The sequence below is a fragment of the Dromiciops gliroides genome, chromosome 5 (genome assembly GCF_019393635.1).
Source record: "Dromiciops gliroides isolate mDroGli1 chromosome 5, mDroGli1.pri, whole genome shotgun sequence".
NCBI lineage: Eukaryota > Metazoa > Chordata > Mammalia > Microbiotheria > Microbiotheriidae > Dromiciops > Dromiciops gliroides.
In genome coordinates, this window is record NC_057865.1 from 215,582,435 (window position 1) to 215,609,507 (window position 27,073).

General features: G+C 50.3%; 3 protein-coding genes across 5 annotated transcripts; 2 read left to right on the forward strand and 1 right to left on the reverse strand.

Moving 5' to 3' along the window:
• Positions 1 to 296: 296 nt before the first annotated feature.
• On the forward strand, positions 297 to 5,159 carry PRPH (peripherin). Its single transcript, XM_043969432.1, is given in 11 exon segments — positions 297 to 455; positions 458 to 510; positions 512 to 928; positions 1,411 to 1,471; positions 1,683 to 1,778; positions 2,335 to 2,499; positions 2,632 to 2,757; positions 2,864 to 3,084; positions 3,332 to 3,381; positions 4,398 to 4,477; positions 4,743 to 5,159. Coding segments are annotated over 11 exon segments (1,404 nt in total). The 5' UTR covers positions 297 to 386; the 3' UTR covers positions 4,809 to 5,159.
• A 4,240-nt stretch (positions 5,160 to 9,399) lies between these two features.
• On the forward strand, positions 9,400 to 16,241 carry LOC122727648 (trophinin associated protein). 3 transcript variants are annotated; one of them, XM_043965318.1, is made up of 12 exons: positions 9,400 to 9,700; positions 9,818 to 9,998; positions 10,232 to 10,368; positions 11,339 to 11,418; positions 12,020 to 12,072; positions 13,319 to 13,452; positions 13,817 to 13,936; positions 14,033 to 14,116; positions 14,755 to 15,018; positions 15,105 to 15,450; positions 15,788 to 15,963; positions 16,132 to 16,241. In XM_043965318.1, exons 1-12 carry the CDS (start codon positions 9,557 to 9,559, stop codon positions 16,162 to 16,164), a joined length of 1,752 nt encoding a protein of 583 aa, XP_043821253.1. In that variant the 5' UTR covers positions 9,400 to 9,556; the 3' UTR covers positions 16,165 to 16,241. The 3 variants fall into 3 exon arrangements, with proteins under 3 accessions (XP_043821253.1, XP_043821252.1, XP_043821254.1); XM_043965317.1 differs by having other exon boundaries at positions 13,817 to 14,116; XM_043965319.1 differs by lacking the exon at positions 9,818 to 9,998 and having other exon boundaries at positions 13,817 to 14,116.
• Positions 16,242 to 16,853: 612 nt separating this feature from the next.
• Positions 16,854 to 21,765, reverse strand: C1QL4 (complement C1q like 4). The gene is made up of 2 exons (XM_043969422.1): positions 20,529 to 21,765; positions 16,854 to 18,113 (listed from the first exon to the last, which is right to left on the reverse strand). Exons 1-2 carry the CDS (start codon positions 21,060 to 21,062, stop codon positions 17,934 to 17,936), a joined length of 714 nt encoding a protein of 237 aa, XP_043825357.1. The 5' UTR covers positions 21,063 to 21,765; the 3' UTR covers positions 16,854 to 17,933.
• Positions 21,766 to 27,073: the final 5,308 nt, after the last annotated feature.

Here is a 27,073-nt window from a genome sequence, read left to right on the forward strand (position 1 = left end):
GGCACAAAACAGCAGATCAATAAATCTCAAGTGACTTAGATGAATTCCATCTGAAATTAGTCCATCTCTTCTGTTCACCCTCAGAAACCCAGGGCTAAGTGGACAAATCTGCTTCTCCCCTCACCCCCGAGTCAGAGATGCTGGGCCAAGCCCTGGGCCAGGAGGTGAGTGGACTGGAGGGGCTAGTAGGGAAGCTGGAGCAGCCCCTTCCCACACAGCCTCCACTCAGGCTCAGCAGTCAGGCCAGTGGGAGGAGCCGGCCCCCCCTCATGCCTAGCTGGGCTATAAAGCAGCCTCTGGATCCATCAGCATCTCCTCCCCAACCCCCACGACTGCTCTGCAGTCTTTCCCCTGCTGGCTGTGTGGACCCAGAGCCCTCAGCCACCATGAGTCACTTATCGGGCCTTCGAACCAGCTCCAGCTCCACCTCATACCGCCGCACCTTCGGGGCCGCCGCCCCTCGCTGTCCCCCGGCTCCTTCTCCTACTCCTCAGGTTCCCGCTTTTCCAGCCGCCCTGCTGACTTCTCCATCCCCTAGCTCCCTCTGTCCGGCTGGGAGCTTCCGGGGACCCCGGGCCCGGGATGGGGGTCCCTGCGCCCTGCCTTCAGAGCGTCTTGACTTCTCCCTGGCCGAGGCCCTGAACCAGGAGTTCCTAGCCACCCGAAGCAATGAAAAGCAGGAGCTCCAGGAACTCAATGACCGCTTTGCCAGCTTCATCGAGAAGGTTCGGTTCCTGGAGCAGCAGAACGCAGCCCTCCGGGGGGAGCTAAGTCAGGTCCGAGGCCAGGAGCCTGCCCGGGCCGACCAACTGTGTCAACAGGAGCTTCGGGAACTTCGTCGGGAGCTGGAGTTGCTGGGCCGAGACCGTGACCGGGTGCAGGTGGAGAGGGATGGGCTGGCAGAGGATCTGGCTGCTCTCAAGCAAAGGTCAGGGCCACTCGAACAGGGGAGAAGAAGGGCCCCAGGAGCGGGGCAGGTGGGGAGGGAGGAGGGGACATGGAGCTCAGTGGCCAGGAGTCATCTCTTTGGGGAACTGGGCCCGGGAGGCTTGGGGCAGGAGAGGAGATGGGGAGCAGGTGGCTGTATCCAATCTGCTGCTTTCCCTCTTCCTCCCTCATGCAGAGGACACACAGACGGGGTGTGGCTCACCAGATGCAATGCTGCTCTGTCTCCTTGGGGACATCCCTATTTTCCTGTCTCCGGTCCTTCACAGACCCTTGAGGGAAAACCCCTAGGAACGCCTAGAGCCGTCATACTCCATATTGCTCTATCTTTGTGGTCTGGGGCAGCTTCTACCCAGAACCCCTCATTTTGGTAGCAGGTGGTAGCCACGGGAAGCAAAGGAAAGGCTCTTGTTGGGGAGGCTGGGCAGTGTTTCCTGAGCTTACTCTTCCTATTGTACCTGTCAGGTTGGAAGAAGAGATTCACAAACGAGAGGATGCAGAGAATAATCTGGTGCTTTTCCGAAAGGTGAGCTGGGCATGGCCCCCAGAGTGGATCCCTGAGGTGGTGGCATCAGCATGGGCACCTCTCCTATTGGGCACATTCCTCTCCCCCAAAGAGGCAGTGATCTCTGGTGATGGGGGAGGTGGGTGGGGTCTGTAAGGCAGTCAGGAGCAGGATCATATTATTACTGAGTCTGACCAACCCACTGCCCCCTCCACAACCTGCCCCTGCCTAGGATGTGGATGATGCAACATTGTCCCGCCTGGAGCTGGAAAGGAAGATCGAGTCCCTGATGGATGAGATAGAATTTCTCAAAAAACTACATGAGGAGGTGGGTGGCTGATGGGAATGGGGGGTGGGGCAGGGGAAAGGATAGGAGCTAATTCTCAAGAGGGTCTATTAGGAGGGGTGGGCATTGGTAGAGAGCTGCCTCCTGCCCAGACTGTATTAGTGGTACTCACTCACGCCCAGGCACCATCTGGTGGTGAGCAGCAGAATTGTACCCCTGCAAGCAAGTGCAGGAGGTCTGGGGCAAGGACAATTCTGTCCCCTAGTGGGGGGACAGGTTTCTAAGCACCCCTACCTGTTCATCTCTGTTATTCTCCCACCCACCCCCCAATTCTATGTGGCACGTGTGTGGGTGTGGAGGAAGAGGGGAAAGTTTACATGGGGCTGAATCTGTGTCTATGTCTGGGACTTAGAAGTTCCTTTGCCTGTTTTTCAGTGACTTTCTTATTACTGGAATGGTTGGCATGCATGCAGTTCGGACCGTTGGGTGTGGCATGCGTGTGATGTGTGGACTGTATGGGCAAATATGCCCAGTGTCCATGAGATGTACATCTTGATAGTGTGGTGAATCCACATGGGGTGTGGTCATTGGGTGGCAGGAGCTGAGGGACCTACAGGTGAACCTGGAGAGTCAACAAGTGCAGGTGGAGGTGGAGGCCACAGTGAAGCCGGAGCTGACAGCAGCCCTCCGAGACATCCGCACTCAGTATGAGAGCATAGCAGTGAAGAACCTGCAGGAGGCAGAAGAATGGTACAAGTCTAAGGTATGGGCCTGGAGGCTGGGGGGCGCCGGACACGAGGGACTGAGGACAAGGGAGGCTGGAAGAGCAAGGTCGGGAGAGCAGAGGCTACAAGGCACATCCTCAACTGTGACCACCCCCCTCCGCCCTGCCCAGTATGCAGACCTGTCAGATGCAGCCAACAGGAACCACGAGGCCCTTCGCCAGGCCAAGCAGGAGATGAATGAGTCCCGGAGGCAAATCCAGAGTCTGACCTGTGAAGTGGATGGCCTACGGGGGACCGTAAGTGCATTCAGATGCTGGGGCTTCCATGGGGTCACCTTAACCTGGGCGGCAGGGCTGAGGGAGGGAACGGCCAAGTAAAGAGCCGCTCTCCTGCCCTTGGCAGAATGAGGCGTTGCTGAGGCAGCTTCGAGAGTTGGAAGAGCAGTTTGCCCTGGAGGCTGGGGGCTATCAGGCCGGGGCGGCCAGACTGGAGGAGGAGCTCCGGCAGCTCAAGGAGGAGATGGCCCGGCATCTCCGGGAGTACCAGGAGCTGCTCAATGTCAAGATGGCCCTGGACATCGAGATTGCCACCTACAGGAAGCTACTGGAGGGAGAGGAGAGCAGGTGGGAGCAGTGGGGCCTAAGGTGGGGATAGCCAGGACAGGCTAGCAAAGGGAAGATGGAGGATCTGGGGGAGTGGGAGGAGGGAGGGAGGGAAGGAGGAAGGGAGGAAAGGAGGAAGGGAGGGAGGGAAGGAGGGAGGGAAGGAAGGAGGGAAGGGAGGAGGGAAGGAAAGAAGATAGATGCTAAGAGACTGGGTAGATGGAAGAATGCTTCATCTCTGCTCACACTGCCCTCACCCTTTCCCCAGGATCTCTGTGCCGATCCATTCCTTTGCCTCCTTCAGCATGAAAACATCTGGTGAGTCACAGACACAGACACACACAGCAGCTGTACTCACACCACCCTCACCTCCAGCTGCCTTTCCTACTCCATTGGATCACAGGATTTAAGGTCATAAGGGACCTTAAAAATCCGCCTGAAATCCCTCCTAGATGGGAAGTGATTTGCCCAAGATCAATTCTGCACAGAGCCAGGATTCAAGTCCAGAAGCTCTGACTTCAAACCCCAGGCTCCCTCAGTTACACCAGGCTGTCTTTACTACCTCTCCCTCTTAGGTCCCCTGCCCCAGCTCTGTTTTATAACTCAGAATAATTTCTATTCCCTATTTCTCCAAGGGGCCAAAAGATTTTAGTCCCTCCCCTCCACACCTGGACTCTTCACAGCATCCACTCACCAACAAACAACTGATTTGGAGGGGGCTTAGGCTCAAGTCCAAAGTCTGCCAGTGACTGTATGATCTTGGGCCAGTCACTTAATAATGCCTATTTCTGTGACACATTAAGCCTTAGAAAGCCCTTTCTTAACAATACCCAGAGGTGATCAGTGTAGGTATTATTATCTCTATATTCCAGCTGAGGAACCTGAGGCTAAAAGAGATTAAGTGACTTCCTCAGGAAGCAAAGCTTCAAACCAAATTGTGTTCTTTCCACCATAGCACATCTTTCCTCAGTTTCTTAACTTGTAAAATGGGGATAATTATACCTGCACTATCTACCTCAGGCTTATTACAAATGAGAATGTCTGTAAAGCACCTTATAATCCTTAAAAGGCTATGAAACTGGGGCAGCTGGTTGGCACAGTGGATAAAGCACTGGCTCTAGATTCAGGAGGACCTGAGTTCAAATCCAACCTCAGACACTTGACACCTATTAGCTGTGTGACCCTGGGCAAGTCACTTAACCCTCATTGCCCCACAAAAACCAAAAAACAAAAAAAGGCTATGAAACTATGTAAAATGTGTAAATGGTCATGATTATGGCCTTTCCCTGGTTCTCCCTCCCTCCACTTCACCCCCAATACTCTGCTCTCTTAAGTGCCTGAGCCTGAACTTCCCCCGGACACCCACAGCCGAAAGATGGTTTTGATCAAGACCATAGAAACCAGAGATGGGGAGGTGAGTTGAGAAGCACCTGAGGGGCTGTCAGGGGGCCCTTAGTTGTATTCTTTGTTTCTATGAGCCACAGCAACAGGGAGGTGGGGGGTGATGGACAAATGGGGTAAAAACTGTTGTTCGTTAGGCCAGGGAGGGGTAAACCCTGGCCTTCATGGTGTGTGTGTGTGTGTGTGTGTGTGTGTGTGTGTGTGTGTGTGTGTGTAGGGGGGGAAATCAGTGGGAGTTAACAAGTCCCAAGCCCTACCAAGCCTATCCTTCGATGCAGGTGGTGACAGAGTCCCATAAGGAACAGAGGAGTGAGATGGATAAGTCTTCCACTCACAGCTACTAAGCCTTCAATGAACCGAAGATGCCTAACACCCTCTCCCTAAACTTCCGAATCAGGGGTCTGAACTGGCCCCTACACCCTGCATGGTGCTTGGGGCCTAGTTCCCACCAAACCCCAAATCCCAACTGTGGGCCGGTGCTGTGGATGCATCCTCCAATCTTCCTTCATAGGGCCTCCTCTTCCCACAACATGTGTGGCCTCTTTTGGTCCTTTTGCATATCTGTGGCCTAGCATCCATCCTAATTGTGCCCTCTCCCCAACCATGGGTGAGCCCATTGACCCAAAGATGACTCCCCCTAACCTGCAGCCTGGGAGTATATGCAGTCCAGGATCCCTTCCCCTTTCTCTGCTAAATCTCTGCATTTTGCTTTTATCATAAATAAAACAGTTACCATCATAAGTGACCCTTGGCTGAGAACCTGATTGGGTGGAGGGACAGGGCTTTAGATGGCTACATGAGTACAATCCTGCAGACAGAACATGGGCTGTGCCACCCAGAGAGCCTGCCACGATTCTGGGATCACCACCAAGCTAGATAATCCTCTCTAGGGCCATAGGGCTAGCCTTTAATGAGGTTAGACCACCACAGGGTGGGGGAGGGGAAAGCCACAAAAGCACCCTGGGCCAGGGGTGACAAAAGGTCAATTGCTGCAGGACCTTCAAGTCTAGTCTTTGGGGGGGGGGGCCAGGGGGAAGGCAGGGCAATGAGGGTTACGTGACTTGCCCAAGGTCACACAGCTAGTAAGTGTCAAGTGTCTGAAGTCGGATTTGAATTCAGGTCCTCCTGAATCCAAAACCAGTGCTTTTTCCACTGTGCCACCTAGCTGCCCTGAGTCTAGTCGTAGCAGGGCTATACTCTCATCATTGGTGTGTTTCCTATTGTGGGTTTTCACAACTGTAAATGCCCATGATCCTCTGCAAATGTAAACAGGTCAACACAGCTTGCTAGAGAACAAAGACATACACAGGTCGGGCACTGGTAAACTGAGGCTACTTCCTCCTTAACATTAGAAGACTTGTGAAAGAGCCTCCTGTCCCGGCCCCAATCTAGTTGAATCATTCATATCTAGACTCCAGAGAAAAAACTGTACTCAGTAAAGCAAAGGTTCTATTGTCCTTCCTCAGAAGCAAATCCCACGGCCATTTCCCAAAGCAGTGGGTCAGGTTACTTAGCCGCAAGAAAATTTCCTTAGCATACAGACGCTTCTCCCTTTAAGGGGACTTTCTGCAAACCTCTACATAAAATGATTTTGGCATATTGCGAATTTTCCTGTGGACTTGGGGAAAGGAGGGAAGGATGGAAGTGGAAAGATGGAAGCAACCTTGTGGACAGAGAAGGGAGAACAGGAGGAGGAACACTGGGACATGGAGAAAGACAGGAGAGGACAACCACATCCAGGTACACGGGCGAGGCAGATACCGGGCAGGTAGGTGGAGTGGGGCAGGAGGTCTCAAGATGGTGAGGCAATGTTTACCATGTCAGTTCAGCTTTTGCATGGATTTTTTTAGTTTTTTTTTGGGGGGGAGATGGGGGGAGGCTGCCTAGGAGCAGGAGTAGAAAGAGAGCACAGTACTATACAGCAAAGTTAATGTAGGTGTTTTGGGGAATGCGGATTTCTTTCAGAATTCTTTAGTGAAGTTGGATTTGTGTAGTGAGAAAACTGTCTCTACTTTTTTTTCTACTTACCTACAAAATCGCACCATTGTGTTTGTTGGCAAGATCTCTCCCCTTTTCCTAAATTGTACAAATGCTCATCTCAGCCCATGAAATAATTTTTTGCATCACCCTAGTGCTACAAAATCCACATCCCATTCTCACCATCTTATTTAGCCAATCACTGACACAGGATACCTGGGAACCAGAAAAAATGGAACCATATCTTATATGAACAAAAATGGGACCCTTTTTGTATAATATGGAAAAAAAACCTATGAATTGTTTTGGGAGAGGTTTTGCTACCTACTCTTACCGCCCCACCTCCCACCAGTTGATTTGAGAGCAGAATTCTGCTACTCCAGAAAGCCAGTGGAAAGCCATCCTGCAAACTTCTCAGAGACCCCTGAGGGTTATCACCCACCCTTTTCCAACTAGCACCTTGGGGAGCTAGTTCCCTTCTCCCAGTTCTTTTCTCCCACCACTGATCTGGAATGGTTGGTCCCCAAAGTCTTGGGATACCTGGTAGAGAGCTACTTTGGAGACAGACCAGAGAAGGATGTCATTCCCACTGGTCCTGAGGCCTCCCCTGGCTACAAAGAACATCTTTCAATAAACCTTTAAGATCTATACGTTTTACAAATGTGGCCTGTGTCTTTATCTCCTTGTAGTGGCTAGTTTATTTAAAATCACTTGATTAGAGGGAAATTACCAATAAATGCAAAAAAAATAACATGAGTAGGAAAATCTAATCAATCTTCTTCAGCTACTTTCAATAGACCCAAAGAATGACCCAACTCTTGAGAAAAGGCACTTGACACTAGCTGTGTGACCCTGGGCTAGTCACTTAACCCTCATTGCCCCACCAACTCCCCCCAAAACCCCAAAGATGAGTGAATTAACTTCACCAGGATCAGGGCGGGGTCTAGCTTCTAGGAGACCTCTGCCCTTTGCAGGGATGGCACATTAGACAGATTCCCCCAGATCCTCAGAAGGGAGCCCAGTGCAACCACCTCATCATCCCTGTACCCTGTCCCCCTTTTCAGCTTCTTTTGATGTGTTGTCTTCCCCCCACCCACACACCCACACACACTAGATTGTAAGCTCCTTGAGGACAGAGATAGTTCTTTTGCCTGTCTCTGAATCCCAGTGCCCTTGGTAGGCACTTAATAAATGTTGATTGGTTCTCCAAGGAAGATCCTGTCCCCCTGCCAAACTGACAATATAGACCTCCCTCAGCTGTCCTTTTCCTCTCAATTCTCAACCCTTTCCCAACCTTTTCCTCCCTCATGCTGTGAAGCTCCAAACTTGTCCCAGGTTTTTTCAGACAGACAGCAGGCTCAACCAGCTACCCTCAATGGAACCATCATTCATTTATTCATTCAACAAACACCTGAGTGCATATTATATGATCAGCACTGTTGGGTGACATGTTGGCCAATTTTACAAAAGAATATGACTCTTATCTTCCTAAGAGTTATGGTTTAGTAGTGGAGATAAAACAGGGACAGAGATAGCCATTTGTATTAAATACCATGAATGTTAGTATCATTCTATCCAGAATGCTAGGACAGCTGGATAAGTACAGTGGATAAGAGTACTGGACCTGGAATCAGGAAGACCTGAATTCAAATCTGACCTCAGACATTTACTAGCTGTGTGACCCCTGAGCAAGTCACTTAACCCTGTTTGCCTCAGTTTCCTCATCTGTAAAATGAGCTGGAGAAAAATGGCAAACTACTTCCGTATCTTTGCTAGAAAACCCCAAATAGGGTCACAAAAGAGTTAGACTCCATTGTTCTTGGGATAGAACAACCATCTTGTGCTTTCTCCGTCCTAGACAGGATTAGGACAGTCACAAATTGTTTTCTCTCTGTGGAAATCTGTGGGGCTTTCCGGTCCTCACAGACATGTTCAAAACAAAACAAAACAGTATTGCAAACACAATCGCTACAACTCTAATTAGAAATAATATTTGATGATAAGAGTATAAGAGAGGTCTGAACAAGCTGCAGTACAAGTTGCAGCTGGGAACCTCAGAAAAGGCTTCATCAAGGAAGAATTTGAGACAAGTAGGATAAAGTAGGATTTTAATGGGAAACTAGTGTAAGAAAAATACATGTTGGAATAACAACATCTCCATCCATGAGAAAGACTCATATCCATCTACCTAAAACCCCATGAGATGGTACAAAATGATAGTTACAGTTGAGGAAACTGAGGTTTAGAGAGCTCCCTTAGAAAGCTTGAATAAAAGCACGCACGGGTCAAAGTCAGTCCAGGTATTTAGAAAGACTTCCACCAAATCATGAAGTTCCTCAATAAAGGCAGATACAATGTGGACTTTATTCAGTAAGCAATGGGGAGCCATAGAAGGCTTCTGAGCAAGGGAGTGACTGATTAGTACACACCCGTGATCTTTCGGGGTCTCTCGTTCACCCGTTCCCTTTCCTGCACCCCCCAGCCCAGAAGTCCACCGAGGACGTTTCAAAATGGCTCCAGGGATGACGTCAACGAAGCCTGTTGTCACGCGGTCAGGTCTAGGTCGAACCTGTCAATATCCCCCTCCTCCCCCCCATCCCCTCCCGGCCTTGGAATCTCGAGGGACTTACCCCTACCGCCTTCTTCCCACTGCGACTCCCATCCCAGGAAGCTCCTTCTCCTCCCCTCCCGCCACCCCAGGCTCCGGGCCAGAGGATAAACCGTCGGCATGCAGCCACTTTGGAAACCGCCCATCCTTTCCGGGTGGGGAGGGCAGGGGAAAGAGGAAAAGGGGAGGGGGAGCAGGGACAAGAGCTCCGCCTCTTTCCACGCCCACCAGCCTGGCCCGGTCTACTTTCTGCGGATTGGACGCCAGGGTTCCAGTCCACGCTCCGTACGAGGGAGCGGACGGGCCAATCAGAAGCTTTGAATGAGTATTTTACAAACTGAAGAAGAAGTGATTGCCCTAGTTAGCCGCTGGGCTGGAAGAGGCTGAGAGCGTGGCTTCAGTGCAGGCTTGGGAAGTGGCCCGGTTCTTGGCTTGTAGATAGTGGAGGTGGCGAGGGGGAGAAGAAGGCCGTGACCTTGGTCCTTCCCTACCCCAGGAGTTGTCACGATGACTACCAGTGGGAGCTTGATGGACACCCCCCTGCAAACTGCCTTTTCCACCCCGAGCAGGATTCCCGTGTTGGCCCGGAAATGCCTGCTTCTTTCCGATGGGGGGTCCCAAGCCTCCGGCCAGGAGAATCGGGATCCAAAGGTGAGCATGAGGCCGGCTGGGCTCCTGGGCGGGTGGGGAGGAATGAAGATGCATAGAGGTTATAACTTCCCAGCGCTCACCCTGAATCCCAAATTTCTGTTCTCTCTTTGCCCCCAGAGGAAGATGCAAAAGGTGTTTGGTGCCCAGCTTCCCCCGAGAGACCTAGTCGGCCCCAGGCACAAATTGAAACAGCAGGCTATGGGCATGAAGGGAAACCTCCGACCCAGGGCCCCTCTGGAGGAAATCAGCCCTGGCTCTGTGCGGCAGAATGTGAAGGTTGATCCTCCGCCTAGGCCAGGTACTGCTTTGAGGTCTAGAAACACTGCTCTCTTAGCTATTTAGACAGAAAAGAACTGGCTACAGCGAGGTTGGCCGGGAGAGGGGCAAGCCTAAGTCCCTGGAGGTTCCTTTGAGCTTTGTTCTTGGGCATCCCCATGATGGTAGTGTGGGACTAGGACCGCCTAGAGGCAGGGCACTTTCTCCCCCACACCTACCCATCGTCACCCCTTTCAATCACCTTTCTTCCTTCAGTGGACCTTGGAGATTTGGCCACCATGTTGTCAAGGGTGGAGGTGACTAGCAGTGGTCAGAGCTGCCCGTCTGGCCTGGCCCAAAGAGTGCTGATCCGAGGAAACCCAAAACAAAAAGGTGCCTCCTGTGGGATACAGGTGAGTGGAGGGAATAAGGGATATAGGGGTAGAAAAAAGGTCTGTTGGTTCTGTTCCCAGGCTAGGAAGCCCTATGTCTACAGACATAATAGATTCTATCTAGTTTTCTATATTTTCATGGCAGAAACAGTCAGAGCCTGTGGGCCAGACAGTAGATTCCCCAACATCTGTAAACTCAAGGAATTCCCACAGTTCTAGTGGCCCAGGCTCTAGAGCAGAAGCTCTTGTACTTTTTCTGTGTCATTTGCCTTTGGCAGACTAGTGAAGTTCTGGTGATCCTTTCTTACAATAATGACTTAAAATATGTAAGATAAAATACATAAGATTTCAAAAGAAACAAGTTCTATTGAAATAAAAATGTCATTTTTCCCCCATCCGAGTTCACGGGGCCCCCTGAAATCTTTCCATGGGCCTGTCAGTAGTCCATAGATCCCAAGTTAAGAATTTCTTCTCTAGAGTTTTAATAAGCACTCAATAATAAAACTTGGTTCCATTCAGCATGTATTAAACACTTTCTATGTTCGAAGGACTGTGCTAAAACCTGGGGATGGAAGAGGTAGTAAGTAGGATTGAAGGAAGGTCATCCATGTCTCTTTAGTCGTGGGTGACAGCAAGGTCTCAAGGAGATGCAGGTCATCTCCTTGGGGAGAGGGGATGGTGGTAAAGAGCACTGGACCCACAGTGTATCCTTTGCATAGCATGCCCTTCTTCCTCATGGGTGTCTTTTAAAAGCCTGAAGGCCTATATTTACTTCTTCCATCTTCCTCTCTTGCTTGCTGCCAAACCCACCCTTGAGGTCAAGGCCTGTTTTCACTTTTTCTTTGTATCCTCAGCACTTTGCACAGAGTAAAGACTTTGCAAATGTTGTACTGAAAGGAATGGGTGTGAAGAGGTGGAATGGAGTTTGAGATGAGACTTAGAGGCAGATGGTGGATTGCACCCTAGGATACTCCTTCCTGTTCTTCTTTAGGTCCAGACCCCAGGACATCATGCCAGATCTTCATTCTTCTGTAGCAGTCAAGAGTCAACAGAAAGAAATGTCATCAGCCAGTAAGGAGTGGGCCTGGGGTCAGAGGGGCTTGTTCCATTATAGGTGCAGGGGCACGATGGGATAGTATTGTACCTCACTGAAAAGGAATGACCCTACATATTCCTTCATGACCATGGACCTGCCAATAATAATAATAATAATAATAATAATAATAATAATAATAATGCCTTGGGGGAGGGAGGGGAATTAAAAGCCCAGTAGTATAGCAGAGCTTCTACCATAGTGTCAGCTTCCTCAGACCCTTCCTGACCTTCCAGAGTAGAGGTCAGTAGTAATGAAGGATCATACCTGGGTCTGACTGATGTGTCTCCAGAAATTCCCACTATTCTGAATGGCCCCAAGGTGCTATTAATAGTTGTACTTCAGGGGCAGCTAGATGGTGCAGTGGATAAAGCACTGGCCCTGAATTCAGGAGTACCTGAGTTCAAATCCAGCCTCAGACACTTAACACTTACTAGCTGTGTGACCCCAGGCAAGTCACTTAACCCCAATTGCCTCACCAAAAACATAAAAATTAAAAAAAAATAGTTGTACTTCACAGGGGGATAGTCCTGAGTGATCAGTAGGGCAGTAATTCACTGCTATTCTCTCTAACCTCAGGACCCACATGAGCAGCGATTCAGGACAGCCTCGGGCAAGAACAAGGCTACCAGGTGAGGTGGAAATGAGAGACCTAATTACAGGGGTCAAGTGGAATTATCAAAGCTTGAAGCCAGGAGTTATAAACTAGATAGTACATGATGGTGGGGATGCATGCCTCTTTCTAGCAAATATTCTTTCTGCTGCCAAGTGTAGCTTTTCATGTGTGCCATCTGAAAGTTTCCTACCCCACCAAGTGGGTGCCCCACCCCTCAGGAAAATAAGTGTCCCCAATTTAGGAAGCTGCTTCTGAAAATTTGCCTATACTGACTCTAGTATATAGTCTTTTTTTTTTTCTTTTTTTGTGGGGCAATGAGGGTTAAGTGACTTGCCCAGGGTCACACAGCTAGTAAGTATTAAGTGTCTGAGGCCGGATTTGAACTCAGGTCCTCCTGAATCCTGGGCTGGCGCTTTATCCACTGAGCCACCTAGCTGCCCCCTCTTAGTCTTATAGTCTTAACAAGTTTCTGTTCAGTCATGTCCTATTCTTCCTGACCCCATTTTAGGGATTTCTTGGCAAAGATACTGGAGTGGTTTACCATTTCCTTCTCCAGTTCATTTTGCAAATGAGGAAACTGAGGCAAACAGAGTTATGTGACTCAGGATCACATAGCTAGTAAGTGCCCGAGGCCAGATTTGAACACTAGAGGATGAGCCTTTCTGACTCCAGGCCTGGTATACTATCCACTTTACCACCTAGCTGCCTCATAGCCTTAACACTGTACGCATTCAATACCAGTTCTAATCCAATTAACATTTATTAAGCATTTGCTAGGTACAAAGTGTTATGCTAGCCCCCCAGGGTAGGGAGGAAATAACCTCAGGGAGGGGATTCAAAGACAAAATGAAAAATAGTCCCTGTTCTCAAGAAGAACTTCAAGAAGTTCTGGTTAAATGACATTTTCAGCTCACAGGAATGAGTCCATTGTTGGTGCTCAATAAATATTTGTTGAATCAGTCCATCTTCTGATCATGCTGTTTCCTATGCCTGAATGGCCTCCGCTAATGTCTCTTATCCTTTCAGATTCAGCTCAGATAGGATCAACCCTATGAAGCCTTCCCTGATTCTCAGTCCCTAGTCAGCAATGATTTCTCCTTTTATCTGACCTCATAGCACTTTGTGTCCCTCTGTTAGACTTCTCATTCTCATTTGTGTGCATAGTCTAACCTTTCTTTGTTTTATTTGCTTTTACATTTATGGTAACTAGCACAGTACATTGCATATAATAAATGTTTGAATGAGTGTCATTCTTTACATAGCTCACCAATCCCCAGGAGAGCAGACCATCCCTGCCCACTCCACAATGCTGAACAGTTCCCAAATTAGACGAGAAACCCACAGCCTCACTCAGCAGGTACTGCTGAAAGGAAAACGTGAAGCCTCTCTTCCCAAGGTGAGATGGGGAATCCAGAGAGACCCTTAGAGAGTGGAGATCAAGGATATTTGGGAGTGGGGGAGATAGAAAGTGCCAGCTTTGGGGAGACTTCCCCACTAGCAGGGAGCACTGAGAAGAAGAGCAGGTTGGGTAGGGAATTATCAGTACATCGAGAATGGTCCAGAGGCCTAGGTCTGAAACAGAACAGGTCTGGGCCTTCCTAAAATGAAACTGACTCTCTCTGCCCCAACCTTCAAGCTTCTGATGGTTAAGTAGAGGACATTCATTTATATTTACCTGTCTCCCTTCAAAGTAATCTAAGGTATCAGCAAGGTAAATTGGTGTTTTCTGTCCCACTTTTCTTCGTCTTCTTCCCCCCTAGGATAGCTCTGGTTTCCCTTGGACCTCTTCCCCTCTTATTAAGCTCACTCCTGGCCAGGTAGGCCATGCCTCACCATTCGGACTGGCCAATCGTGTACCTGTCACCCATCCACCAGCTCTGGTTTGTACATATGTGGGGTCAGGGGTTAAGGAAAGAAGTCATCTGAGTGTGAGTTGTCCCCCCCTAAGTTCTAGCCATCCTCTGATTTCTCCACAGACCTCCTACTCTGTGGTACGCCATTTGACTGTCTTCTCCAAGACGCCTCAGGCCACCCGGGTTCCAACTCCCAGAGTTCAGAAGGTAAGAGGGTCAGGAAGCAGGTATAAGTACTGCCAGAAAGAATGGAGATCTGGAAGCAGGGAGAACGAGGGCAGTGGCCGTTGGGGTGGTTTGGCATCCCTTCTGCCTTTGTTCTAAATCTTCCTCCTGCCAAGAGTTCGTGGGTCAGTGTGTTGACATCCCCTTGGTCATGTGTGATAGGCCTGTCTCTACAGTTTTGTCTGGAGCAGCCTGCTTTTGCCCTGGTGAGTAGCAGTAGACTACAGTGGATGGCTGTTGTTACTAACATAAGGTCCAGCCTCTATTTGGCTCCCTGAGCTTACTCCAAAGATACCCCTCCTGTACTCCTTACCAGATTTCTGGTTTAAAGTACCTTCTGATGCTCTTCCTCATGAGAAGCAAATTTCTAGGATCTTATTTTGTCCCCTGTCCCCTAAACCATATTGCCTTTTCCTATTGAACACAGTCCTGGGGGACAAATAGGATCTCAAGGAGAGCTACCTAAGAAAGCTTTTTGAGTTAGAGAAATGCACTCCCTTCCTCTTTGGTCCCTTTGGGCAGAGGACCCTGGCATTTTCCTAGTGAGTTTTGGGTGTTGAAAGGATCTTAATTGCCTCTTTCCATATCAGCTCAGCTTCCCAATTGTACTTTTCCCCCAGGAGCAGAGTGTTGTCAAGCAGTTGTATGAAGAGAGCTGGGCAGATCTGGAGGAGGAGCCTGAGAAACTTTCCCCCATCCCCATAACTCCTCTCAACAGGATGTCGCTGGAGCTGAGCAGACATGAGGTGGGCCCCAGGGATGTTGGGGTAGCAACTTCATCGAACAAGATGTCCCTGGAGCTGAGCAGACACAAGGTGGGCCCCAGTGATGTTGGGGTAGCAACTTCATGGAACAAGATGTCCCTGGAGCTGAGCAGACACGAGGTGGGTCCCAGGGATGTTAGGGTAGCAGCCCCATCCTCCAGGAGACCAGGAGTGGTCTCATGACTGCACATATGTCTTATTTACAGCGCATCAATATCCTGAAGCAGCTGCTACAACAGGAGGTAGAAGGGCTGGCTAAGGCAAAGGACAGTCAGCAGAGCAGCATATCTCATCTTAAAATGATTGAGCCCCAGTTGGCTATGATTCCTTGTACCGGGGAACCCTCAGACCAAGGTTCTGTGCTTCTCAACCTCCAAGGACCTAAGCAGCCCCCTGATGTTGGGGGTTGGGACGTTCAAGAACTCATACCACAACCCAACCTGGGTGTGTGTACCACAGCTTCCACCAACCTGACCTCTTTTCAATGTCCCCACTGTGGCAGCATTCCCCTTCACTCCCTTGACTCCCTAAGGAGTCCCATGGGCATTATAGGTAAGGAACCAGATATAAGGGGGCTGGGCAGGCAAAGGCACTCCCCGGGATACCATGGGGAGGAGTCCTTCCCTTGAATAAGAGGGTGCCCTGGGGCGAATTGCCAGGATACTGAGGGGAGGAGTCCCTCCCTTGAATTAGAGGGTGCCCTGGGGTGAATTTCCCTACCTTTCCTTCTCTCTTGACTTGGCCTTGTCCACTCTTCATAAGGGGAAAATCTTATGCTAGAACCTGTGCTATCTTGCTTGTGTGATTAACTTTGCCATCAGTTTAAATAGTCAAAAAGCTCTCTGCTGACTTCTCTCCGTGATTATTTCATTCAACCCCCTCCCCCCAGGTCCTGCTGTCCTATCCCTATGCCAGCAACTAAATGCATGGCTGGAAGCCATTAGACTCCTCTATGAAAGCTGCCTGGATGACGAGTGTGCCTTCTATACAGGCCGAGGCATTCCTGGCCCCCAGAGGATCTGTAAGAATCCTGTGGCCACATGGCTGGAAAGGCAGGAGGCCATGGTAAACCTCACTTGGCAATGGAAGGGGGAGGGGGCAGGAGGCGGGGTTCAGAGGGGCTGTGGACTTGCCTAACAGTAAAGACCTGGGGGGAGAAGTGATGGCCTGGGGGGAGGGGGGTGGCCCTGAGTTTAGGAGGAGCCAAACTAACTGAATCTCTTCTCTTTCTAGGACTTTGTTCCAATTTCTTCTCCAGCTCCCTAGGACTGTTCCAAACCTCCCCTTATTTATTATACATGGACCTTATTTTTTTTAATCTTTCAATAAATTTTATGACCATACTTGTGTCCTTTTTTCTTTTCAGGGCAGAGAGAAGAATAGTTTGAGTTTGGAACACCTTACCTCTTACATAAAGCTGTAAAGGCAGCTTTAGGCTGCTACTGTGTCAATTGTCCATGAGGTGGCACTACCAACCTTCTCATAAGACCTTTGTACTTATTTCTCAGGACTTTTCTCTCCTCTCCTCATGGTCCCCCCCCCCCCAGGCTATCCAGTTGCAGGTCTCTGCTCTCCATCTGGTACTGTTTAAATTATCTACCCTTCTAGATGTCAATAGGGTGCTTCCTAGGGGCAACCTCCCTCTCCCTAAACCCCATTCACCCCACTGTCATCCCTCCTTTACTTTTCCTTCAGTATTAGATGGGTAAGTAGAGGCACCAGCCTATAGCAAGGGTTCTTAACCTTTCTTCAAGTCATTGATCCTTTTGGCAGTCTGGCAGTAAAGCCTACAGATGCCTTTTTTGGAATAATGCTTTTAAGATGTATAAAATACATAAAATTACAAAGGAAACCAATTATGTTTCAATTGAAATGTCATTTTTTGCCCATCCAAGTTCGTGGATCCTTTGGGAGCCCACGGACCCCAGGTTAAGAACTCCTATTCTGGAGGAAGAACTGGACATCACATTGTGCTCACTCCCAAGTCAAACTCTCTGCCTATCAATCTCACCAACATAAGCCATTGATAGAGCTTAGCTGACACCCCACCCACTAGAAGCCAGGACTTACCCCTGTGTTGGAGCCTAGGTTTTTCCTGGACTCAGTGTTTCCCCTGAGGTTCCATCCTTTTTCGCCCCATAACTTTGTGCCCATTTCCCTAAAGTGATTGGGACTTGGGGTATATTAAGGGTGTCTGGAGTCCTGAACAACTCTAGCTTTCTTTTCACTGTTCCTTCTCAGCCCAAGTCACACTCGGCTATGCATGTCCCAAACCTTATTTTATTAGAAGAGAGAACTAGGGCTCGGTCCAACTGGGGGATATGGTAGGGATGGGGCTGCACAATTTGGGTTTAAAATGCCAGAAAATCATTTCCTGCTCCTTCAGTTCACGGACCAAGGCTGGATTCCATTGCATAAGGACTGAAGAACAGCTATCTCCAGCCTCTACCTTCTGGAGATGGGGGATTGGGTAGAGAGGGGGGAGAAGACCAGCATCCCAGATCAGGGGTTAGCCAGATCTTTGGAACACTTCATGGAGTCCAGATCATCTGCTCTGGATTCCCTTTCCTGCCCCCAGATGCTGGTGTCCAGTAGCCAGTGTTTATACTAGCTGTATCTCACCATCTCGTGCAATTGGTTGCCTACCTCTATGCCCATCCTTCCTTTCTTTGGGGAAAATCAGATTGAACCCTTGCCCTCCCTCCCAACCTAGGGCCAAACCATCTCCAGGACCTTTATTTGTGCCTCACCTAACACCACCGGTCCTAGAGCCTACCTTTGCGTTGCAATGCTCCAGTCCTCCTCTATTCCACAAGGATTACTCCCCAAATTATGCCGCTCTGCCACCCCAAGGCTTAGCTGGTCCCCCTAGAAGCTTTCAGTCTGCTGGTTTATGTCTGGAGTTGGGGGGGGGGGAGAAGCAGGGACTGTGACCTGGTAGTCTAATTAAGCGAAAGGAATAAGATGTGGGCATGGAACGGCTGAGGATAGGGCTCAGCCCTGATGGTTCAATGAGGGCGGGGTCGGGAGAGGGCTCAGTCCGGGTAGATGATGAAGCCAGAGAAGGTGCTGTACTTGTTGGTATTTCCGCCGTGCACCTTGCCGCCATCCAGCTTGATGAATACCTCGTCCCCCACGTCCAGGTGCAGGATGACGCTGTTGCTGGCGTAGTCGTAGTTCTGGTCCGCATCCTGGGCGATGGCACTGGCCCGGACCTGGGGTAAGGGGACCGATGTCGAGGACAACCTCAGAAGTCCGGGCTCCTGGCACTTGGCCCACTTCCCCCCCCCCCGCCCCTCCCCGTTTTCTGACTGATGGGTTGGCAATCTGAGGAGGTCTCAGTTTCCTCCTGGAGACTCAGGCCCAGGTCCCGTCTCTTTCCTCTTGCTATTCCCCAAAGCTAACCAAGGGGGGGGGGGGGCAGAGAGGAAGGGAAGCCTGACACAGCCCAGAACACCGTAAGTCCCTGAGGCACTGCAGTATCTCTTTGGGTTGACTGGCTCCCCGCCCCGCAATCCAGGTCAAGGCTCCTTTTCTTGAACGGACTGAGCTGAGGGCCTAGGGAGCTAGAAGTTCAGGCTTCAGGTGTCTAACCAGCACTTTCTCCGCTTGGACCAAACAGGAAAGCATATATTTCACCTGACTGATCTCGCGAAATTTTAAAGTCGACCGTTAGGGTTAAAAGCCTAGTGAGATACTCCCCGGAGCGCCCTTTCCTCTCTCTTTTCCCTGGCTGCCGTCGCACCTCAAGCGTCTGATTGTCAACCACTCCTCCCCCTTCCCACACCCCCGCCCAACATTTCTTTTCCAGTCCCGCAGGGGCTGGTTATTAACGCATTAATTATTCATCATTATTCTAATCACTATTTACCGTCCCCAGGGCCGCAGCCTGGGAGCCATCCGCCCAGAATACAGAATGGGCACCGCCCCAGTCTTGGTACACACACACACACACACACACACACACACACACTTTTCCTCGGTTGTCAGCGGCTGGAAGCCCAGGGGAAGAGGGAGACCCAAAGAAACAGTAGCCAATCGATGTGAATGGACTGAAAAATACACGGGCACCAGAACAGACCACGGACAAACAGACACTGAGACAGGAAAACGCACAGCCACACAGAACTGACTATGAAGACAGCGGGACAGTAGTATACGTGGACAGAGACAAGAAGGCAGGAATAGGCAAAGCAGATATGGGGACTCCAAACCCAGGAGCCATCCGGCATAGCCTGGGGTCACCAGCCGGGGCACGACTGCTCGACTGCCTTCAGATCCACAAACTCCCTTCACTTGGCCCTGCGTTTCAAAAGGCACACATTGAAATTCTCTGCTATCCAGAGTGCTACCGAGCAAGCTTAGCATAGAGAGCTTAGCGACTTGCTTCTACAGCCGCCGCGCAGAGCTCAGCTACCCTCTCTAGCTCAGGACTCCCTTAGCAGTAATTCCCTAGCGCCGCACCTTCCTAGTCCTTGACCGTTGTCCCCCGTGGTGTTCTGGGCAAAAGGAACTTAAGCTCCCCAAGCCAAAGGCAGCAGCTACGGGTACTGGCCACGGGGCTCCTCTTTGGACTTCCTTCCCACACCTCCTTCGCCCTTTTGGACTCACCCCCTTTGTGTGAACCACGTAATACCAGGGTTCGATCGGATCTGGGCGAGTTCCAACAGGTGCAGGTGTGTTTGGGGACTATTCGGAAGCGTTCGAACCAGAGGGATGACGAGGGAGTCAGAACCTCAGCCACCCGAATCTGTGGGTTCTTAAGGTCGGGGCGCTGCCCAGTAAATTTCTCTCTTTCATTCCTGTTATTCTTCCTCCGAATCTCGTTTGCTTTTCACCCCCTAGACTCTGCACTCCTATCCCTCCTTGGGCTGCTGCCTCTGGGAAACTCTAAAGTGCCAATTAAGAAAGGGAACAGACCGCTATTCGCTGTGGTTTAGGCGAAAAAGAATGGGGGTAGGGGTGAGATGGTGGAGTGAAGTTGTTTGCGTTTGAAAACAAACAAACAAACAAACAAACAACCCTTTTCTTTAAAATCAGAGCCGAATCCTGTGCGAGCTGCACACCGCCGCCTGCCTGCCTGCCAACGGACGTCGGCGGGAACTCTAGGGGATAACAGGGTCAGGAGCTTGGAGCTGTAATTGAAGAGACTCAGAGGGGATGCCGGTAGAAGGGAACCCAGGTCGTTTTGAATAAGCAAAGATAGTAAAGTGATGGAGACTGCTGGGACTGCCCGAGGGATGCCGGGTCTCGGGGTCGGAAGAAGAGTAGGGGAGGTGGAAGTAGTCTGTATGAGGGGAAAGGGCTCGGCCCAAAGTCGGGAAAGACAAGAACCGAATCGGTCAAGGAGACTCAATGGGCTGGAGACCCCTCTGTTCTGCCTGGGACACAGTCCAAGACTTCTGAAGTGTGTGTGTGTGTGTGTGTGTGTGTGTGTGTGTGTGTGTGTATGTTGGGGGTGGTGGTGGTAGGGGATGTGTAGGGGATCAAGGGGATGAGGGAAGAGAGAAGCTGTCTCAAGTGGGGACATTGGAAGTGCCACTCCCGAGGGGCTCAGGCTAGGGTGGTGGAAATAGGGGTGGGGCGGACAGGTCAGAGATTGGGTGGTCGATTGGGGACAGGTCCCTCACCTGCCCGTTCTTCATCAGATCTGCCCACATGCTGGTGCCGTCGCCGCCGCGCATCAGCACGTGGTAGGCAAAGAAGTATACACCCGGCATGGGACAGGTGAACTTGCCACTGGCCGCCTCGTACGCATTGCCTACGTTGGTCACCACGTCGTCGAAGCGCAGCACCTCGTAGCCTTCATGAGGGCGACGCAGCCCGGCGTAGAAGGCGATCCGGGGAGAATAGGCAGCAGGAACTGCGCCTCCGGGGCCTGGGCCTGGGGGTCCGGGGGGACCTTGTCTGCCAGGCTCTCCTGGGGGACCCCTCGGGCCCTGTGGACCAGGGGGTCCCCGTAGCCCAGCTTTGCCCCTCCGGCCGGTCTCGCCTTTGGCTCCTGGGGGAAATGGAGGCGCAGAAGCGGGTGACCCGTCGGGATCTGGGCCGCGGGGCCCGTGAGGGTCGCAAACCATGCGGCAGCGGCCCAGCATCTCGTAGTGCGCGGGTCCGTGGGAGCTGTGCACGAGCAGCGGGATGGCCACAAGTAGCAGCAGCACCATGGCCACCCCGACGGCCGCGCCCACCACCCGCTTGCGGCGGCTTAGGCGGGATGCGGCCAGGGCCAAGAGATCCTCCTCGCTCTTGGGCGCAATGGTTGCGGCGGCAGCTACCCTGGCTTCTCCTCTCGCCCTGGAGTCAGCAAAAGAGTCTGGGGCAGAATCAGAGCCTGGCTAGGGCTACCCCCACCCGACGGTTTCGTCTGGCCTCTCGCCCCTGCGGGTTCCAGCGGCAGTGATTCTGACCCCGAAAGTGTCCCCTAAAGCAGCTGCCAAGGGGCTTGGGACTGAGGCAGCCCCCGACGGCTCGGTGCCCACGGACCTGGAGACCCTGCGTCCTCAATTTCCCCTGACTACTCGGCACTCACGGATCCCAGATGCCTGGGTCACTGGCTCCTCGAACAGTGTGTTTCTCACGAATCTCGGACTCCTGGGTTCCCGATTCCCTTGACGGTTCCGTCCTGCACCGGGCGGGGGCTACTCCCCGCAGGCCGGGCGCCCCGGGCTCTGCGCTTCGGGAGGCACGAACCTGACGCGAACTCTTCATAGGGCTCAGCTCTCTGGCCTTGGGATGGTGCTGACCCCGCTCCGGCCCCAGCCCTGGCAGCGGCCCCAGTCCCGCTCTCCTCTCTCTCACTCTCTTTCACCTTCTGGTTCTCTCACTCCCTCCCACCCTCCTGGGGTGGCTGAGCGGGCTGTGTGAGCAGCCGCGCGGTGGGAGCCGCTATAAGCGGCCGGAGGCGGAGCGACCCCTGCAGCTGAGAGTGGGGAGGGCGGGGGCGGGGCGGAGGACTGGCCCTCCCCCTCGGTCTTTGCCTCTCCTCTACCCGGGGAAACAGCTCTGAGCGGAGGCCCAGTTACTCTGCCGCGCCTAAACCACAGGGTTGGGGTTCCACAAACATGTAGCCAAGAGGACCTGGACGGAAGCTAGAAGCAGTGTGAAAGAAAAAAGCAGAGATACCGAGACCCTTGGACGGAGACACCAGGAAAGAGAGGCAGATAAATGAAAGACTTGGTAGAGAGAGAGAAAGGGGAGAAAAAGACAATGGAGGGGCCACAAAAGATGAAAGAGGGAAAGAGAAGACATTCTCCCCCCCAACGCCCGACTCTGTTAACACAGGGCAGGTGTTCGATATATACTTGTTGAATTGAATTGAAAAAAGGCAGAGACGGAGAATGAATATGAAGCAGGCAGAAAGATAGAAAAGAAACCACTAGGAAATAAAGGGGACAAACAGATTCTGATGCAGATATAGAAACAAAGCAGCAGGAAGATCCAAAAAGAAAGGCACCGAGAGAAACGCAGAGAGGGAAAGACAGAGATAGAGTGGGAGAGACAGGGAGCGGAGACAGGCTGACAGATCTAGAGAAATGTAAATGACGAGCTGCGGAGAGACACCCAGGTCCGTGTCCGGACTCCAATGTAACACATCAACTCTCTGCAAAGGGAAGAGAGCGAATGTGACTGCGTGTGAGAGTCTGTGTGAGACTGTGTATGTTTGTGTGATTGGAAAGGTCTTTTTCTGTGTGACTTTGGGTCTGTGTCATGCTATATGTTTATGTGAGTTTACATGATTGTATGTATGTTTGATTGTTTATATGTAAACATGTATCCGTGTTTATGCATGCCTGTGCGAGTCTGTACATGATTGCATTATGTGATCGTAAAATTACATGATGCTATTTGGAAATGGAGGATTATGTGCCACTGTGTACCTTCATTTGTGCGTTACTACAAATGTCTATTTCTATGTGAAAGTGTTGAGGGGGAAGATGTCCTCCCTTTGTATCTCTGTGTCTTGTGTATATGTAGGCTGCCTAATTCTACTGAATGAGGCACAGAGCATCAGGAGATATTCCTCAGGGTTAAACATGGGAGAAGAACATGATAGAAAAGGTTTCTCTTTAATCTTAGGGCCTTCCAAAGGCTTCAGCCAACCCTAGTCCCACAATGCCTCTAAGTCCCCAGTTATCTCTGGCCCAGTCCCAGCAGGTGCCTGGCAATCTACTTCTTACAGAGTGAGAAATTGACCCTGCTTTTAACGTGAAAAAAGGAAAATTGTAACCCCTTATCTGAGTTGATTTGTCCTTCCTCCCCTCCCCATCCCTCATAATTGGTAGAGAGAAGAAATGGAAACTCGCTATGATGCAAAAAAAAAAAAGAAGAAAGAAAGAAAAAGAAAAAAAAGAAAGAAGTAAATCAGTCTGCAGATTTAATGGTAGACTTTGCCCTTCAGTGGTAGTTTGTGCCTCTGTGTTTTAGGAACAATTCCAAGAGCAGAGGACTTCATAGTTTCCTCCCAGAATAAGGGATGAAAGTTCTAGAGGAAGGATGCCATATTTACATTTTCCAAACTCCCAGGAATAACAAGGGTAGAGTGTTTATAGGACAGGATAGAGTCAGCAGCTTTGGGGAATTCGAATAGGAGGATGAGAGAGAAGAAGGAGTAGAGATGCTTGGGGAGCCAGGATGATGGGGTCAGGAAAATTGCTGTTCAAGGTTAGCAAAAGATTTGAATTTTGGAAGATAGGACTGAAGCAGGACCTGGGCCATGGGGAGTCACAACATGTTGTTGCATTACTAGGCCTGGGTTGAACAGTCAGCTGAGAGGGTAAGATTTGTGGGATAGTCTGTTGCTTTTTGAGCACCTGGGTGGGTCCTGGCCCTTTTGGGACAGATTCCTTTTTTTTTTTTACTCTCTTCCCTTAGTAAGACAAGGAGGGATGGATGGAGGAGGGGGGAGAGTTAAGGGGAGGGTTTGATAGCTTAAGAGGGTCAGGTGGTGGATGGAGTCTGTTGGTAGTGGAAGGAAAGGGAGGGGCTGGCTCTTCACACTATAAATACAAATTTTATTCCAAGGTCTTTGTCACCATTTGTCTTGGGGTGGGGGAGGCTGAGGGCCTCGATAGCCCCTTGCATGTTTAATTCCAAAGCAGATCCCCCAGGCTGGGATGATGGATGGATCAGAGCAGAGAGAGAGAGAGAGAGAGAGAGAGAGAGAGAGAGAGAGCAGGTCCATGCACATTCTGCCTTCCCTGCACTAGCTTCTTCTTCTTCTTTTCTCTCTCTCTATCTCTCTCTCATTTCCCCCTCTCTCTCCTACTTCCTTTCTCTGTCTCTTTCCCTCCCTCTCTTTGTCTCTCTTCCTCTGTCTCCTCTCTCTTCCTCCCTCTGTCCCCCCCCCACTTCCCCTTTTCCACCTTACCCTGTGTTCCTTCCCAAATTTCTGAGTTCATCCCCCACTGACCAAACTGGTTCCCAGTCCTCATCCTTCACTTTACATTTTCTTTCTCCCTCTTTCTTTTGCCCTCTTTTGCTCTCCTTTTCTTTCTCCTTCTTAGCTCCTGCTCTCACCACCGAACCTCTTGAGCCTTTCTTATCCTCAAAGCTTTCTTCTCAGCCTTTCCTATACCCTTGCCCTCCCTTCACAAACCCTTGTTCACAAACCTCCTTCAGCTCCTCTTTCTCAATCTTTCCTTTTCAGTGCAGACATTCTCTCACCTTGCTTCTCTGGGGGTGGGGAGCGAAGCTGTTGGCTGTAGAGCTGTGGGAGCCCAGCAGGGCTGCAGCGGGGGAGGGGCATGGAGCACTGTGGAGGGAGCTAGGGGGCCAGCTCCATGAATTTATTCATGTTCTGTTGCACTTTCCCCCTCACTCTGGAATGATGCCTCTAGCTCACCAGGCGCTTCTTTCTTCCCCTGCAGCTGTCACTTGACAGGGCTAGGAGGGCCAGGGCCTCACAGCAGACCCTGGGACATCAAGGTTAAGAGCCTGGGTTCACTAGGGGATGAAGAGCAAAAGCAGGAGAGAGAGGACTTAGTGTCAGCTGATCAGGTCAGCCAAAAAGAGGCCTAGTAGAGCTAAGAGATGATTTGTAAATGGTGGACAGGAAGAATCAGGTGAGATTTGGGAAAGGGACTTTAGAGGCAGTTAGGTGGTACAGTAGATTAAAGCACCAGCCCTGGATTCAGGAGGACCTGAGTTCAAATTCGGCCTCAGACACTTGACATTTACTAGTTGTGTGACCCTGGGCAAGTCACTTAACCCCAATCGCCTCACCAAAAACCAAAAAAAAAAAAAGAAAGGGACTTTAGAGGTGAACCAGAAAAGGAACGAGGAGCAGGCCTGAGTCAGGGAGCAAAGGTGGAGGAGGTCCTCCATATTTCAGGCCCTGGTAGAGTAGAGGAAAGGGGTAGAACCTCTACACTTCCCCAGACCAGTCTGAATCCCAGCCCTACTCCTCATTCTAAATCTAGCCATAACTTCAATAATTCCACTTCTCAACTCAATCCCTGGACTAACTCTAAATCAATTCCTAAGACTAACTTCATAACCTTAACTCTATAAATTAAACCCGAAATGACATTATCCTAGCCCTTACTTTAACCCAGGGGTTGACACTAACATTTTCCTCAGGGTTCCATCCAGGTGTCACAGTAAGGAAGACCATGTTTTTGGTTAGCATATTATTAGCATATGATTTGCATGAGATATGGATAGCCTATTGTTCCCAAGAAGTTTTCATGTTAAAATTTTATGATGTCTGCCTTTAAGGTCATCATTTCTTGATTATTCTCTGTTCCTTCTACACCTCACTAACCCCTTAACAGAAGGAGAGGAAGAAAACAAAGAACAGTGATAGCATATTGCAAGGGCCCACAAGCTGCCTTTGGGGTCAATCATGGTCCCTTAGCCTATTCTTAGAACACACAGCTCTAACTTATTCTTGCAAAACTCAGGGTGGGTAGAGAGCTTAAAGGAAAACTCAGGACACCTCAAAACAGGGAAACAGAGAAGGCGAAGGAATCATTGGGAGAATGAGGAAAGAATAGAAATGGAGAGAGCCACAGGGAGAGTAGAGGGGACTTAAGTGGGGAAACAAAGGAAGGGGGTAGAAGAGCGATAAGATGGAGATGATTCTAAAGAGAAAAAGGACCAGAGATGGTAGGAATGGAAAGAATAAAATATGGAATTTAGTATATATGTTTTTGGGGTTTTTTTGGTGAGGCAATGGGGGTTAAGTGACTTGCCCAGGGTCACACAGCCAGTAAGTGTTAAGTGTCTGAGGCTGGATTTGAACTGAGGTCCTCCTGACTCCAGGGCCCGTGCTCTATCCACTGTGCCATCTAACTGCCCTGGAATTTAGTATATACTTAAAAGTAAGTTAGAGGGATGGAGAAGAGGAGGGTGGGAAGAGATTGTCTAGTTCTAGAGGGCCAGACTTGAAGAGAAAAGCTGGACAGAAAGTAGTATGGAGAAAAGACTATGAGGGGCAACTAGGTGGCACAGTGGATAGAGCACCAGCCCTGGATTCAAGAGGACCTGAGTTCAAACCCAGCCTCAGACACTTAACACTTACTGGCTGTGTGACCCTCGGCAAGTCACTTAACCCCAAGAGCCTCACCAAAAAAGAAAAGAAAAGAAAAGACTATGGGGGCAGCTAGGTGGCTTAGTGGATAGAGCACTAGCCCTGGGTTCAGGAATACCTGGGTTCAAATCCAGCCTCAGACACTTGACATGTATTAGCTGTGTGACCCTGGGCAAGTCACTTAACCCCAATTGCCTCACCAAAAAGAAAAGAAAAGAAAAGTCTATGAAGGACAAAGAATAAAGCCAAATGAATTAAAAGGAAAGGAACCAAAAGGTGTAAGGTAGAGAAAGCTAAAAGGAAAGAAAATGAAAAAGAGGGGAGATTTCTATGTTGAAGGTTCAGGGGCATATGGCCCACACCCAGGGTTGGCCTAAGACCAGAGTTGTGGTGCATTGAGGGGGGCAGAATGGAGTATCTTAATGATCTCAGTGTAAGAAACATTCTAGCTCGCCTTGTTCCATTTTAAAGTTGCACACTAGTCAACCCTAAAAGAGTCTTCTAGAGGGACCTGGCCTGCATCTTTAGAATGCTATTATTTCCTGAGCTGGGTAGTCCATGGGAGGGATTCAATATTCCTTTTCTCAGTAGCCACCTGGGCTTGATCCTCTCTAGACTTCAAGCACTATCAAGGCTGAGGAAGTT